This window comes from Gymnoscopelus microlampas (assembly GCF_963454915.1).
Source record: "Gymnoscopelus microlampas genome assembly, chromosome: 15".
Taxonomy (NCBI): domain Eukaryota; kingdom Metazoa; phylum Chordata; class Actinopteri; order Myctophiformes; family Myctophidae; genus Gymnoscopelus; species Gymnoscopelus microlampas.
This window is the reverse complement of record NC_139952.1, coordinates 17,725,155-17,741,987: the sequence shown is the minus strand read 5'-3', so window position 1 is coordinate 17,741,987 and position 16,833 is coordinate 17,725,155. Positions and strand designations below refer to the sequence as shown.

At 43.6% G+C, this 16,833-nt stretch overlaps 1 protein-coding gene and 1 pseudogene across 2 annotated transcripts in view; one reads left to right on the top strand and one right to left on the bottom strand.

The window, feature by feature from the left end:
- Positions 1 to 15,912, bottom strand: part of akap9 (A kinase (PRKA) anchor protein 9) — a 99,576-nt gene extending 83,664 nt beyond the window's left edge. Inside the window, exon 1 of the mRNA XM_084080368.1 lies at positions 15,670 to 15,912. Coding sequence (XP_083936494.1) covers positions 15,670 to 15,717 — 48 coding nt within the window. The 5' untranslated portion in view covers positions 15,718 to 15,912. The remainder of the gene's footprint in view (positions 1 to 15,669) is intronic.
- Positions 5,050 to 7,171, top strand: LOC311061140 (threonine--tRNA ligase 1, cytoplasmic-like; annotated as a pseudogene). The gene has a single exon. The product of its transcript is annotated as a threonine--tRNA ligase 1, cytoplasmic-like (transcript).
- Positions 15,913 to 16,833: the final 921 nt, after the last annotated feature.

The window sequence follows — 16,833 nt, the reverse complement described above, 5'->3', positions numbered from 1 at the left end:
ATAGGTGAATGTAATGCACATTGTAAAGCGCTTTGGATAATAAGGTGCTATATAAATGCACCATTGACCACCAAGTAGTTACAATAGTAATTGAATCAGAATACATTAATTATGTTATGGACTATAGACTGTTTTTCTTCAAGATTAGTAATGAAAAATGTTAACTTTGTTAGTTTTCTTTTTCTATCAAGCAGTTAAGTGTTTCAGTCTAATGTGAGCATAATGTGATTGACTATTACACATGTGTACATTGCAATGTCGATGACCTACAGTGCACAGTTTGGAGTAAATTTACACATATTTTTTCCAGAGCAGGTGTAGTGGCTAAATGATCGGGCTGGGCAATATATCAATATTAATATCGCTATTGTGATATGAGACTAGATAACGTCTGGGATTTTGGATATCGTAATATCACAATATCAAGTGTTGTATTTTTCTGGTTGGTTTTAATCACTTATAAAATAGCCAATCTACAAGCACATATCACATTGTGAGCTTGTAGATCTGCTATTTTCACCGTTTGACATTTTCTGAAAAATCATCACAATACAAAATTATCGCCGATACAGGTACTAAGTTGGTCAAAAATATTGTGATATAGTGATTTGATGATTTTGTCCATGTCACCCAGCCCTATAAATGCCCCACCTGTTTAACTCATTTTCTGCCAATAACGCATATATGCGTTCTTTAGAATCCATCACTTGCCTGCCAATAACGCATATATGCGTTTTTAGAAGAAAAAAAAAGAAATTGACCCAAAGACCAAGGAGATATGATTTTTCCAAGATCTAGACTCCTATCCACTTCCTTGTTAACTTAAAACTTAAAAATTCTGTATCTCGGCTCCTGAGTACTTTTTTAATTTCAATGAAAAATCTCTGGCAGACAACTGCAAAAAATCTGAAATAACGCAGGTTAAGTGTTAACAAGTACCTCTGATGCTAAAGGACTAAAGACCGAATATGGCCTTTTTTCTCTGTCTCAGTCAACACTTTAGCTAATCATAGTACATCAACCCATTAATATTTCACATCTTCATCCATCAAGGATTTGAATAAAATATTAATCCTAGAGTCAAAGCAAGTTCAAAGAGTTTGAGCTGGTGAGATAGAAAATCTAGAGAGATTTATAAACGATAATGACTAGACTATACCTTTAACTGTGACTGAACTGGTTCAAACTGACAATATTTTCCAGTAATGTTAACGGAGTCCTGGAGATGACTATTCCGGGGGAAGCTAATATTACCATCGGCTGCAGGGGATACTGGGCTGTCTGCCCCATTTGGCAGGGGGAGCAGAGCATTGGCTGGCCAAATGAAAGACTGCAGACTATGTAGGTGTATCACCAATCACCATCTGCTGTCTCAAAGATGAAAACAGACAGGCAATATTTGCAAACAAACATAGTTCACAGAGCATTCTCATTGGAAAATCTTTCTGTTTATAATTATTATGACTGTAATAAGCATTAGTTATCAAGACAAGATTCCAGTAATAAAAAGTCCAACAAACAAACCATTAGCAATTTGTCCTTGAACATAGCGCTACATGTCAATACAAATCTTAAACTATCACTTCAAAACAAAGAATTGACAATAAAAATGTTGTGTTCCATTTCCCTGCTGAAAACCCCCCAATGTCAAACTGAGAATGAGATCTAGATTAGCCAACGCAGCCTCAACAAAGTGATTATCTGTTACTCAGTGTTTTCTGTTCATCTCCCCCGAATGTTAACGATAGACAAGCCTAGACAATCCTAATCATAGCCTATGATTTCACGCAATGATGTTGCATGCTAAGACGAAGCATGCATATTTAACTGAGACAACCTTTCACACAGCACATCTGTGAGAAATTGCCACAGGGCATAACGAAACTTCAGAATCTGTGACAATGTGACCAACAGGCAAAAAGGTGTGTTCAACAACTTTCAATGCTCGGGACCACCTTAAGAGCACCAGTAGTCCCTCCAGACCCCGTAAAACATCCATCTGAAACAGATAGAACGAGCAATAAAGTAACAAGAAAAGTGCGCTCCTCAGAGCTCAGATCCACGCCAGGCCGGGTTGCCTACCCAGGGCTGTGTTGTGACCCGTTATTGCGCCACCATACTTGGGCTACTGGGAGTTTCACGTCAATCGGACAATGTGTTCATGATTTGTGGCATTTGTGCAAAACGGGCCTCTCCTGCAAACTTTTAAATCCAATCGTAGCCAATGGGAATGGCATCTGAAAGATACATCTTGATTACATAACTAACTATTTAAAGGTATACCAATTTTTGTGAGGTTTGGACAGAATCTGTAGAAGTAGTAGCAAAAAGTGTGATAGGGCATGGCATCGAGTTATAATACCGTGATAAGCATCACATTATAACGTGATACCCAGTCCATTATAACGTGATATCAAGTTATAATGCGATTCGTATCGTGTTATAAAGTGATACGCGTCTCGTTAAACCAGATACAGTATTTCACCCTGACAAATGGCAGCAATATGCTTCCATGTGAACAATATAGATTACAGTCATAAATTACTTTTATCTCCTGTTGTGTACAGATAAAATGCCATCATAAAATAATTTCAGTGAAAATTGATGATGTAATTCATCCATGGTCTGTCAACTTAAGGCATTATTAACACATGAACAGGGCTTTAGCAAAACAACCCCAATACCTTTCACTGGGTGAACACTACAACAGCTAAAAAAGCATAAACACTGCAAAAGAGCTGGATGAGTAGACCCATGATTAGACAAAACACAGAATTAACAGTGACAAATTAGCAAATGTCTGATACATGTCTAATAGTGTTACTGATCATCATACAGTATATCGTCACTGTCAGGTGGAAACCTTGTATGTCCAAAACGGTTACTTTTTACTTTATAAAATGGGAAAAAGGAACCTGTGTTCCAATGGATCCAATGTAGCTATTAGTTATTCACAAGCTCTTGTTCATACTTTTTATTGTTTAAATATTTATAGAATCCACACAACGCTTTACAATGCAACGCGTTGGGAGCTTGTAGATCAGCTATTTTTGCATGACACTGAATTATGACTAAGTAGGGCATTCATTTATGAAAAACATTAAAAGTTGAAATATGGAGATAGGAGGTTTCTGCCATCAGCAACAACATCAATGAGACTGAATGATAAGTTACATCTAATTTACTGTATATATAAGGTCTAGAACCTAACAAAAGGCATTATATCCTACCGACAGCACACAGAAGGGACCTCTGCTTATGCTCTACAATGTGCAACTAATTTCAAATTGAACCGGTTTGTCAATTCAGTAAGCCGTAGCTTGTTTTCACATGTTTATTCTGTGTTAAATATTTCACTTTTTGTTCACCCTGCCATGCATTGCTGCGTGCAGGTTAATAAAAGATGTGTGATCTATGACTTTTACTTTAACAGCTGAGGTTTGTACTGTAACATCATATTCAATTAATCACTAAAGCAATAATTTTTCACACTACTACATTACTTCTTACACAAGCTCCAAATATTCAAACTGCTGAATAGGATCCATTAAGCCTTATTGAACACCAGCCCATGGGGCTTTGCGGGGTACAACCATGATTAACACCACCTTCTCTTCTTAAGGATTAACCTTACAGTATGTCTAAGCCAAGTACATCCACAGGGAACCACAATTCCTGACAGGTGCCAATTTCTGCACTTTTTGCAAACAACAAGCTTTGCTTTTGATAGAGCTATTAACACCTCTGAGCAAATGAATTCCCAAATCGGGCCTAGCTTGTCATTTAGGTCAGGACAATAGTTTTCTGTGATATAGTGGCATCTTGTGGGCTAAAAACATAACCCATCATAGTAAAGGCCCGTTTACAATTACTCTTTAAGAGCATGACCAATGGAAAGCTGTAAATTGTATTCAAGAACCATCACAATTACCTGGTAAGAGTGGTAACCATGCTTGAAAACACACAAGGAAAACACACAAATTGTAGCCAAGTAGATGTAGATGAACCTGTGTCTGAGACATTCATACATTAGACACCACATTCTGATATTCCATTTGCACACCTCTCTGCATTATCTTAATGAGGTAAAAACCTAGACTCAGCCATGCCTCTCACATACTTTCATCCACTGATTAATGAACACATATTAAGAGCACACAGGCAGAGACAGCCGAGTACTTCTTAAGGAAATTTATAACAAATCTAATTAATCATACTCACTGGAGAGACACTTCACGATATCAATAAAAGAGCATGCTACAGTAAGAGCATGACCGGATGTACTGTATGCTGGTTAGTTAGTCTCAACAGACAGTCTCCCTTCCAGACAGAGCACCTCGCCGCTACACACAGTAAAATATCAATTAAAGACTGCACACATATTTTGTGAGGTATTCTCTCCCCAGCATCAACCCTGTACCCCACTCCCATCTTCCAGACCAAGCAATTACTAGCTTAAAGCTCCCACCCCCCTCCCCATACCAAACAAATCCTGAAAGCCCCCAATAACCCAGTTCGACATACAACAGAATTATATTTTATTAAGCAACCAGCCACATTAGTCAAGAGTGCTGGACTTAGCTTAGAAGCCGGCTTATATACTTTCATCTGTCACCTCGGAGTGAGAGGAAGAAAGACTATAGTTTATGCCACACTCAGAGATTTTTTGTTGACTCATCTAGTGTATGTGATGCCTTTTATGAAGTGATGTCACAATGAGTCAGCGCTTGCTCCGGAACAGCCCGATGTCAGTCATCTCCGCATACGGAGATTCCAAACCTTTCGTGCCATTCGGGCCAATTTGGATTCGGCGTCCATTGGCTTCAATTAGTAGTCAGGACTCCGCATATGGAGATTCCGAACCTTTCGCGTTGGTTCCGGAAAACCGCATATCGGGTCGGGTCGAGGCCTAGCTAAGATCGTAGGCAAATGTCTGAGCTATCTGTGTGCGAAATTTGGAGTCTGTAGCACCAACCATGTGCTGTCAGGGCTCATCCATGCGATTTGGCCCAATTCGGCCTCGGCTTCAATTAGTAGTCACGAAGTAATGTTATTATAGGATGGTTGCCATGGCAGCGGCTCCGCTTAGGACGCTGCTCAGATGTAAAGCGCACAGGACGCTGCTGCGTGTGCACAGAGCCTACAGCCAGTTGCAGGTGTCCTCTGTTGTGTCAGATCGTCTGTGGCTCTTCGAGTCTCTCGGGGAGAAACGGGCCAACAAGACGAGAGGCGGAGCTACAGAGAGGCCCCTCAGCATCCGATTGGCTGATGGCAGGACGGTAGAGGGCAGAGCTGGTGTGACCACAGGCCATTCTCGTGGCACAGAGCATACGGGTGAAAGGAGCACTGGTGAGCAGAGTGAATGGCAAACTGTGTGGTCTCCTGCGCCCCCTAGAGGAAGACTGTGAACTGCAGCTTCTGGACTTCAACACAATTGAGGGCAAACAGGCGTTGTGGAGGACGGCGGGGTGCGTTCTGGGAGGGGTGCTGGAGGCACCGCTGGGTGCTGAGCTGTGCAGAGAGGGAGTGACGGAGTTCGGTCTCTACTGTGACCATCTGCTGGAGAACAGCTCTTTGTCTCTAGTGGAGGTGGAGGACAGATTGTAAGGAGGCTGCGTCTCTCCGACCTGTCCTCTCCACCCTGGAGATCCAGAGGCAGGATGTCCAACAGCTGTTCCAGAGCAACGAGCTGAGACTGCAGCTCATTGAAGAGCAGATGACCGGGCCCAATGTGACAGTGTACAGATGTGGAGACAGTGTAGGAGTGTGTAATGGACCTCTTCTTCCTCACACTGGCCTCATCAAGGTCTTCAAAATGTTACAGGTGTCTCCCGTGACCTTAGCCAATCAGCCGCAGACGTCGGGTCTGATGCGGTTGCTGGGCGTGGCGTTTCCAGGAGAGCGGGAGAGGAAGGTGTGGGAGGAGGAGAAGGAGGAGGCGAGGAGGAGAGACCACAGACGCATTGGGACGGACCAGAGTCTGTTCTTCTTCAATGACGTCAGTCCTGGAAGTTGCTTCTTTCTGCCCAAAGGAGCTCATATTTACAACACACTGACTGACCTGATGAAGAGTGAATATAAGAGGCGGGGCTTCCAGGAGGTCGTGACCCCGACCTTGTACAGTAAGGCATTGTGGGAGCGTTCCGGTCACTGGGAGCATTACTGTGACAACATGTTCACCGTGGCATCCGAGGACAGTCACACCTACACTCTGAAACCTATGAACTGTCCTGCACACTGTGTGATATTTGAGCAGGATGTGAGGTCATGGAGGGAGCTTCCTCTCCGCTGGGCGGACTTCGGAGTTCTTCACAGAAACGAGTTGTCTGGGGCGCTGAGTGGCCTCACTCGGGTCCGCAGGTTCTGTCAGGACGACGCACACATCTTCTGCATGCCAGAGCAGCTGGAGGAGGAGATGTCTGGCTGTCTGGACTTTGTGAGGAGTGTTTACCAGACGTTTGGCTTCTCCTTCCACTGTCTGCTGTCCACCCGACCTTCACCCTGTCTGGGAGAGCCGGAGCTCTGGGACAGCGCCGAACAGGAGTTGGAGAGGAGTCTCCAGGCGTTTGGAGAACACTGGGAGTTGAATCCGGGAGACGGAGCCTTCTACGGGCCAAAGATAGACATCCTGATCAAAGACGCCATTGGTCGACAGCACCAGTGTGCCACCATCCAATTGGACTTCCAGCTGCCAATCAGATTTGATCTGCAGTATGTTGGACCGGATGGACAGAACCACAGACCAGTAATGATCCACAGAGCTGTGCTGGGATCAGTGGAGAGGATGATCGCCATCCTGGCTGAACACTTTGGAGGGAAATGGCCGCTGTGGTTATCTCCAGCGCAGGTGATGGTTATCCCTGTAGGGGGCGACAATGAGCCTTATGCCCAGCAGGTGGTCCAAGACTTCCGTGATGCAGGCTTCATGGCCAGTGTGAATGAAGACCAGGGAGCCACCTTAAACCGGAAGATCCGTTCTGCCCAGCTGGCCCAGTATAACTACATACTGGTGGTGGGGGAGAAGGAGCGTGTGAGCGACACGGTGAGCGTGAGGAGCAGAGGAGGTCAGCAGCTTGGCAGGAGGAGCAAGGAGGAGGTGCTGAGAGGCCTCACACACCTCCGAGACTCCAGGAGCAACCAGGAGGACTTCTGACCCCCTCGAACCCTGAACCCTGACATGGACTGTGGTGGGCTGCTGACTTGCAGCCCCTCAACCCCCACTATCCCCCTCTCCAAACACACACACACACACACACACTTTGTATTACCATACTTGTGATGACTTCAAAAGTTTATGACAGCAATTTTTATGGATTCTATTTAAGCTTTTTGCCTAAGTCTGTCTAACTCATGTCTGAAGCCAAACATTGCCGATCTACAAGCTCACTTTGTGACGCGCTGTGCTTTTTTTTTTAGGGGGGGGGGGGGGGCAGGAAATAGTCCTTGGAATGTTATTTCTCAAATTCTACTATACTTGTGGGGACATATGTCCTCTACAAACTGAAGTCTAGAACAAACTGAAGTCTTGCTTTGTATTTGTGTCTTAAATGGTGTCCAACAGTCCGGCACTTACTTGAATGAATGAAACTTTATTTTACCCAATTCTGTATGGTAGAGCAGGGTTTGACTCGTGAAGCCTCCGGTCACACGCATCCATTTTCCCATGTTTCCTTGCGGGGCCGTTGTCAGTGCCGACAGGACTGCTGGTTTTGTGGAGTGTAGTTTGTTTGACTTGCATTGGAGTGTTGACTCTCTGAAAGGAAAACTATAAGCGCCACACAAAAAAAGTGGATCCCACAAGGCAAAAATCCAACGTAAAACGACTATTGAGGAGGGAGACCATTGTACAATATAGTTTCAATGCATTCAAACGTCTATTTTTACAACTTTGGTTTAGGCAAACAAATGGAATAAAATCTTGCAGACTACTCTGCACTTAAAGAAAAACTATGAGCGATATGGCTGTCAAGTGGAACCCGATGCTTCGACTTGACACGGTACAGCGCCGCCAAACGCGCCGCAATGGGACGTAGCTGGACGCTACGCCCCTTTTCTTCCATATAAGGAAGAGGGAAACAACGGATACAAAACATAAAGATTGTTAAGACTATTGAAGTGAGGCTTCATGTATATGTATTTATGTATGTACAGTGTCTATGAATAAACCGTACCACTTCAATAAAAAAAAAAAAGAACTAGAAAAAGTGCTCCTCGGAGCAGAGGTCTCCGCCAGGTCAGGTAGGTAGGTTATTGTGGCCTCCTGTTGGCGCTATAATAGGCCAATGTGAAAAGGGTGGCATTTCTTCTTAGGCCTTGCATGGCAATCGGACACTGCATTTATGATTTTAGGCATTTTGTTAAAAAAAATGAGTTTTGCTAAATTCGACTTGCTGGTGGCGCTATAACAGGCAAATGTTAAAACATAGTGTGAATGTGTGTGCAAAGTTTGACCACAATCGGATGCTGCGTTCATGATTTGCGGCATTTTGTTCAAAACGGGCCACTCCTGCAAACTTTAGATGTGAATTTTAGCCAATCGGGATGGAATATGAAAATTTAAACAGATCCGTATTGATCACATGACTATAGAGATCATGTGTGCCGATTTGTGTGAAATTTGGATAAAATCAGAAGGAGTAATGTAAAGAAATATGTTTTACATAAGTCGGCCACCTGGTGGTGCTATAAAAGGCAGATGTGAAAAATGCAGTTATAGGTGAAAACACGAATGGGGCTGTTATAGCGCCACTATGAGGCTGATTAGAAAAATCTCAAGTGGTATTTATTCCTCGGCATAGTGGGAATGTGCGTGCACAGTGCAAGTTTCACGGAAATTACATGCTGTGTTCATAATTTGAGGCATTTTGTTCAAAACGGAGCAGTCCTGCAAACTTTGGAAGCCATTTTTAGCCAATCAGGATGGAATATGAAAAATCTGAAAGACCGTTTCGTTTAATGACTATAGAGATACTGTGTACCGATTTGTGTGATGTTTGGACAAAATCTGTAGGAGTACTGTGAAAAAATGTGTTTTGCAAAAAGCGTCCTCCTGGTGGCGCTATATCAGGGCCATGTGAAAAAATTGGGGCAGAGGTTCTGAATTGGCATCCAGGGAGTGTGTGTGCACAGTTTCGCTGCGATCAAGCCAACGGTGCGGGAGATTAGCTGTCCACAGACAGACGGACGGACGGACGGACAGGGGGTAAAACATACTCTCTCGCCATGCCTTTCGGCCTGGCGGAGACAAAAAAAAAGAAAACCCCTCCTGGAAACGTATGTGGAGATAACCGAAACATCCAGGACTGACATCATAGTCCCAGATTTGGACATAACTGACATAGTCCACTCCATATATGGATATGCCTGACACTACCTGACATCACCGTAGTGACATCAGGGGGCACAGCCAACAGTATGTGCTTCTGGTTGCTTGGCAACATGAATGTGTACAAAATACATATAAAGGCATGTATTGTGCAATGTGCCATGACGTTGAAGTGGTGATTCATTTGGCCTTTCAAAAGGCAGGTCTCGATGGGATATGAACCAGTCCAAGGTTCGAGCGTTAAGGAGGTTATAGATGTGAATCCTTTCCACCAAGCAGGTGTAATTATCATTCTTAACGCTGTTAAACAGAATAAAAAAAGGACACCACATCAGAATGATGGCTGATAAGAGGACATGGAGAGCCTCTCTGGCTGTGCTGTGGATTCTTTCCGTTGTGGTACACAGCCAGAGAGCAGAACCCGCTCAACAACAACAACATCTGGAGTCTATATTCAACCAGTACGGTGAGAACGGTAGCATGTCTCTGGAAGGTCTGGAGCGTCTACTGCACAGTGCCGATCTGGACCGCATCAGGACGGTCATGGTTCAACACCATGAGCATGACCATACGCATTACCATGACAATCACCCCCCAAGAAACGTCACCACAGCATGGGTGGGTGGCTTTGTGTCCGTCACAGTGATCAGTCTTGCATCTCTGCTGGGGGTATTCCTCATCCCTCTGATGAACCGCACCTTCTTCAAGTTCCTTCTCAGCTTCCTGGTTGCGTTGGCAGTGGGCACACTCTGTGGAGACGCTTTCCTTCACCTCATCCCCCATTCCCACCACCATGACCATCACCTCCACAACGTCCATGAAGAGCATGAGGAGAGTCTTGACGGAGTGTGGAAGGGTCTGACGGTGTTGGCAGGAATCAACTTCATGTTGCTCACAGAACACTTGTTGACTATGGTAAAGATGTACAATGACAAGAAACACAACAACGGCGACACCTCAGTGACCTGCGACAGAATGGGCATCGGCGAAGAGGGGAAGGTGATGCTGGCACTGCCCCACCCGCCGCCGGTGTCAGTCGACATTGCCGCGACCCCCAGTTCTGCCTACACGGATGACTGCGAGAACAAGCCTCACTCCGACTTCCATAACACAGTGAAGGGTACCGCCGCGGGGCCCACGCATAAACGTCACCACAAATACAACCACATCCTGAACCACCAACACTCCCAGAACCACCAGTCACACAGCCACCGCTACTCCCAGGAGCTCATCCAACAGGCTGGGATCAGCACTCTGGCCTGGATGGTTCTCATGGGAGACGGTCTGCACAACTTCAGTGATGGCCTGGCAATAGGCGCTGCATTCACTGAAGGCTTGTCCAGTGGTCTCAGTACCTCTCTAGCGGTCTTCTGCCATGAATTGCCTCATGAACTGGGTGACTTTGCGACGCTGTTGAAGGCGGGTATGAAAGTTCGTCAGGCTATCCTCTACAATCTATTGTCGGCCTCGTTTGCCTACGTGGGCATGGTGATTGGCATTGGTATTGGACACCACTATGAGAACATAGTCATATGGATCTTTCCTTTCACGGCTGGACTTTTTCTCTATGTGGCCCTGGTGGACATGCTACCAGATATAATACATAATGATAATGGGGACCAAGGCTTCAGTCAGTGTGGCTTCTGCCTGCTGCAGAATGGTGGCATATTGCTGGGTTTCTGCATCATGCTGCTTATCGCCATCTTTGAACCCAAACTCCAACTGGACCTGGGCTAATAATGAACAAAAGTGAAAGCTTGCTAGCTTGAATGACTGTCTCGTAACTGAAAGGTCCAACATCCTGTCTGTTTATAACAAGAGGAGGAAGTGCTGCATGAATCCAATGGCTCGCTCAACATCAAATGCTCTTTAGTGGAACAGGTAGGTCTGAAAATAAAGATCCAAGAAATCCTTGTTTGATTCTTTAAATCACCCAGTACTGATGAAAACCATAAAGGAAACAACTAAGGCACGTCTTCAGGAGACAAAAACGAACTTGTAGTTCGGCTATTTTTGCTACTTTTGTGTGAAGTAAGTAAGGCATTAATTTAAGAACAAAGTAAAAATACGGACATAAGGTGCAGGCCCGGATTGGACGGTCTGGCACTTCTGGCAGATGCCAGAACGGCCGGGCAGTCTGGGGCCAAGCCAAGCAAAACATTTTTTTTTTATTGTAAAAAAGAAAAAACACCCAGCCCCTGTAAAACCGAAATAAAGTCGCCAGAAACCTATAGAAACTAACAATTAACCGCAATTCTTTGCGCGCCTGATAAGGTGTCTGCCCAACAGTACATGCAATTTGGCCCTCTGGAGTCAGTGTGGAAATATAGTGGCCCTCTCCATCATCAAAGTTTCCCACCCCTGTGTTAAAGTGACAATCCAAAAGGTTTGTACCAGCCATGGAAGGCATTCAACCCATCACTCAGGACTTTGCACATTAACATCAGAGGGCGCTACATAGGGATGTTAACAATTAATCTATAATCGATTAACTGCCATTAAGAGATTCTTCGATTTCGAAAAAATAGCATTTTTGGGGGGGCTAGTGAAAGCTACAGGTATGTGTGTGATATCAAATGCGAGCTTACAATAATCACAGTAATCCTTTTGGAGAGAAATGAGACAGACTCCATAGAGCCCTGCAGAGGGGAGGTGTGTGTGTCTGTCCAGCTGATGCTCGTTGACGCTCGTTAATGTTATATACATCAAGGCAATTCGGTTTCTGCACACATTTTAGGTCTCGGACAAGAATTATCCTTTTGGTCCTAAAAAACGCTGCTTATCAATTAATCGAATAATTGGATCCCTAGCGCTACAGCAACTACAGAGTAGCGACTAGCAAGCACCAATAAATTATACATGGCCAAGAAATAATCCACAATAAGTGAACACACAAAAAATAAAAACTATAAGAAACTGTAAAACTAATCTTTATTTTTTTTTTATCAAACTATTTTTTATATATTATGTTCTATCAATAAACATACTTTCTTTTCAAAAATGTTAAAATCCTCTGGAATGGTGCTATAAACACTTTATAGCGGGAACTGCATCACTTTGAGGGAGGAATGTGTGCGAGGCGAGCTGCACTGACAATGTGTGTTGATACTTTTATGACCACACAGACCAAGATCAAATTAGAACCGAAATTAGAACCGTAATTCCACACCGCTCCGGGCAATGAATCTGTTCATTTTTTAGATATTGCTGTAATGACAGATATGAATTTGGAGATATTGCTGCAATGACAACAATGAACCACAGGGGAAGTTAGCATTACCAACAGGTTTGTAAAGCCAAGACGTCTTTGGTGGTCCTACAGACAAAAGTGGGAAGTTCAGGGAACCACCAGGCCGAAGGCAGGGCCAGAGATTATGTTTTCGCGTGTGTGTGTGTGTGTGGGTGTGGGGGGGGGGGGGGGGTTGTCTGCAACTATTACACGATTAGCGTAAAATGTATTGTGCACTCTGCCAGTAGGCCACCAAGAACATAATTCCCAAATATTTTTCAAATCGGCCTCATGGTGGGCCAACAGTAGGCCTGCACTAAAATATGTATGTGAAAACATTTTGAGGTGAGAAATAGGCAATGCAGTAATAAACATGATTCGGCACTGCCTCTCTCTGTCTGCCTTGCAGTGCGCTACTGCGGACACAAGGCAGTCATTTTAACAATAGAGGTTGCAAAAAAGTAATTTCATGATGTCCTTAAGGGGTGCTGAAGAGAATGTCGGATTTCAGCAAAAAGAATACTGATTCAAACTAGTCTTTGAGACACCCCTAATATATGACCTTCCATAGACTGCTCTTTTTCACAAGGACAAGACACTGGAGAATCATCATGGCTTAGCCGGGCAAAACCAACTCTGCAATGCAATGTGCACTCATGCCACAGTGAAATGTGAAAATGACATCATGTCTGCACCTAATGGCCTGGAACAAAATACATTTTCTGCAGCATTATCAATATCTATGCAGTGAATCAAAATTTGCAAGTTGCTGTCCTACAAGTAGGAATCAATAACATAAAGGGCGAGGTACAATGCATCCTGAATTCCCTGCAGGAACAAAGAGAGGCCTTTTGTCAGCCCACATGCCAGAGCCATAGCCAAGGTAATGGCTTTGCTAATAGTATCTTCCCCACAGTGTAAATCGCAAAGCCCTAGCACCAACTCCACTATAAGCCCCTGAGAGCCCCCTAACAAATACATGTAACAAAGAACCAGCAGCCACAAATAAAAAGGTTGGGATTTTTTAATTGTAAAGACTAGAGGTTTGGGCCGCTTCACAGCCCTCACATCTAGGCCCGATCAAAAGATACTGCAGCCAGAGAAAAGGAAAGCTGCTGTGGCTAAAATGTTAGGATGTAGTAGGAAATGTAGTTTCTTATTAACCGTACAATATGTAAGTACATTGAAGGCGGGGAAAGAAGCCTATATTATAGCCAGAATAGCCAGCCAAGTTTCGGGGCAAATGGAGTGATCGTGCGTTGAGCAACCCCGGACATATTTTGGAGGTCATTTCAATTAAAGTAGTAGGACATGTAAAGTGTCTTGAGACAACTTGTTATGATTTGACAATTTAATAAAATTGAATTGAATAGGATTATGTCCCTTTTACACGGACTGTGTTCAGAACAAGTGAAATTACAGCAGCATCACCAGGCCGATACAGACATGTCCATCAACAAGAGAACTAATCATTTGCCAGACAGTTTGTAATATGTGTGCTGTTGTTGTTGTTTTTGTAGTAGAGGGATAAGATTAGATCAGATCAGTCAGATAAGGATCTGTCTTGGGTACCAAGCCGCTGCATTATACTGCATTCAAGTGTGTTGAACAAGACAAGTGTGTTGAACACACTTTTCAACAATATACACACATCATCGTACATAGATCATACGTAAATAAGCTAGATACCCTCAAGCATTAACATACTTAATTTCACATGTTTAGTCTGAGACAATTGTTAATTCATTCAAATTTAATCAAACCTGATACAACATCACAATATCTTCTTTGTCCCCTATCATAGAGTACCACCCTCTACTATAATCATACCTCTACTTGTTGCCATATAATCTTGATGATGGAGAATAGAATTAATGAATTATTGTAGTTCAGTCTGCACTTTGGCATTCTAAACCATCTGCTTGAAGGCAGCACCTCAGATTCTGGGTGCAGAATGTGTTGGATCGTTGTCATTGATCATTGTTCATCATTTCTCATAAAAAGACTGAAAATACTGATGTTATTTTTTCCCTTAGATCTTCATGGCCATTTGAATACGACGTGTGAGAATAACAATCCCTTTCTAAATACCATGTCTAACATGTTAATCGTGGAATGCAAGTGTTTTGCATTCAAAGTTACATCCATCAGGTGTTACCAAGAAAACAATACTGACTGAACATTAAATCATGCACTTTGAGTAAGATTTATATTAATGCAGCTATTTCGCAAAGCTTGCAGAGCACCTCATTAATTTCCCAATAAGAACGAGGCTGTGAATAGGCCAATACCCCAAATACAGCCCCAATCCACCACCACATTTAAGCCTGAGGATGGAAGCAGCAGATTGATCATTCTGGGTGTGCATGGTTTTGTTCACACATGAAACAAAGTTAAATTCCACGAGTCAACATTGTATTGCATTTGCATTTTGTTGTACTATATGTGTCAAAGTGTAAATAAAAATGTTGTTGAACAGAATACTCATGAAGTAGTACTCATTCTCCATTATCTTTTCCTGATGGCCTATGGCAAGCTGACTTGTGTACTGTTTTGTATGACATTAGTTAGGGTAATGTTATGCTAATGTTATGGCCTAACTTGTGACACCGGTTGGTAAAGATTAGTGCAGTTAACCTTAGAAAAAAATACGTATTTTTCAGTGCCATGTGGGACTGGGTTTGCTAAAGCTAGTGGTGGCATGCCCTGGAAATCCTGTCACACAAGATTGTCCGCATACTCGCATGCCATTACCTATCAATCACAACACATATCTGCCTGGTTGGTTTGCTTGTGAGCTTCCTTACAGTGAGAGAAGTTTAGGAAGAATCAAACATTAACAGTTGGCACACAGACAGCATCACAAAAGGAATGTGTCTGGCTACTAGCTAACCCAGCTGTCAGTGACCACCAGCACAGGAGACTCTGACAGCTGAGTGGGTTATGGGATGGGAGGGAGGGGGGCCCTGTAAAAACAGCTGACGGCCCAAAACATGAAACAATAAGTTGAGAGGAAGGCATGCAATGAGCTCTGCAACACTGTTTTTTTTACACACATGGAAAGGGTTGAAGTTGTACATAGGGAGATGTATTAGAGACTCAAGGTCTTTCATACCTTTGCTTTGCCGGCCTCCAGCTTCTTTTGCCTCTCCTCGTCTTCCATTGCCGTTGTTGTCCCTGTGGCTGAGACAAGAGGGAAATGGCTTCATGCGAAACGTCAGATAATAGTCCCAGAAGTGGGCGACAAAGCCTCCAGACGCCTGACTTCCAATTCGTTGAGTAGGACTACCAAAACAGAGCGATAGTGTCGCGTTACCGGGAGCTAGCTCCTTGGAACGCTCTCAACCCAGCCGCCATGTTTTCCACGTAAACACGAGACTGACTGGCTGGTGTGATGACGTATCATAGGTGCCGCTTTAGCCACGCCTTCTCGGAATGTCATACAAAACTTCATTCTTTAATCTAGCCTTTGTTTTCCCATGGCGTTCGTTTGTGTCAATTTGTTTATACAGCTACAGCGTGTGTGATTTTTATTTTATTTTTCCTGCATAGCATTGTTATGAATGACAGAATCCATAAATCTATCCATCTGGTAGGCAGAAGTGACAAACCCTGCAGTCAAGGATCAGGAACACAGATGACACTTAAAAAAAAAGGAATAATAATACAGTCACTCATCCAGAATTGGAGTACCAATGGCTTTAGAGAGGAGAGGAGAGAAGATTGGAGGAGAGGAGAGGAGAGGAGAGAAGATAAGGGAGGAGAGGAGGAGACTAGAAGAGGAGAGGAGAGGGGAGAAAGGCTTCACAACACTGTATTTCATATTGCTTCATTTTCAACTACAGTGGTTTCCAACACAGATCGCCTATAGGCCTACATAGCCTAGATATAGAACTTAGTTTACAAATAGTTAAAACCCCATTAGGACCAGGCATACAAATGATAAATTCCCAATTCTTTCAGAGCTTGTATTGTCTAAAATGTCAGATTCTCAAAACAAAGTATATGATGTTACATGCATAAGATGGAGATACCACTGCCTGTTGAAGTTATTTTGAAACATACCAGTAGCAGCAGCAGCAGGAGAGGACGGCCTGTGTCTTCTGGAGACTGGAGCCGAACAGCTTATGGTCTGACAGATCTTGAATTCCACCCATCTTCTCTTTGACATCCTTACCAGTTTGAATACACCTATGAATACTTGTTGCTTGTACAGCTGCTTCAATAGGAACTGCTGGCCATCTGAAAGTTTAGGCTCTTGAATTATTGATGCACCACA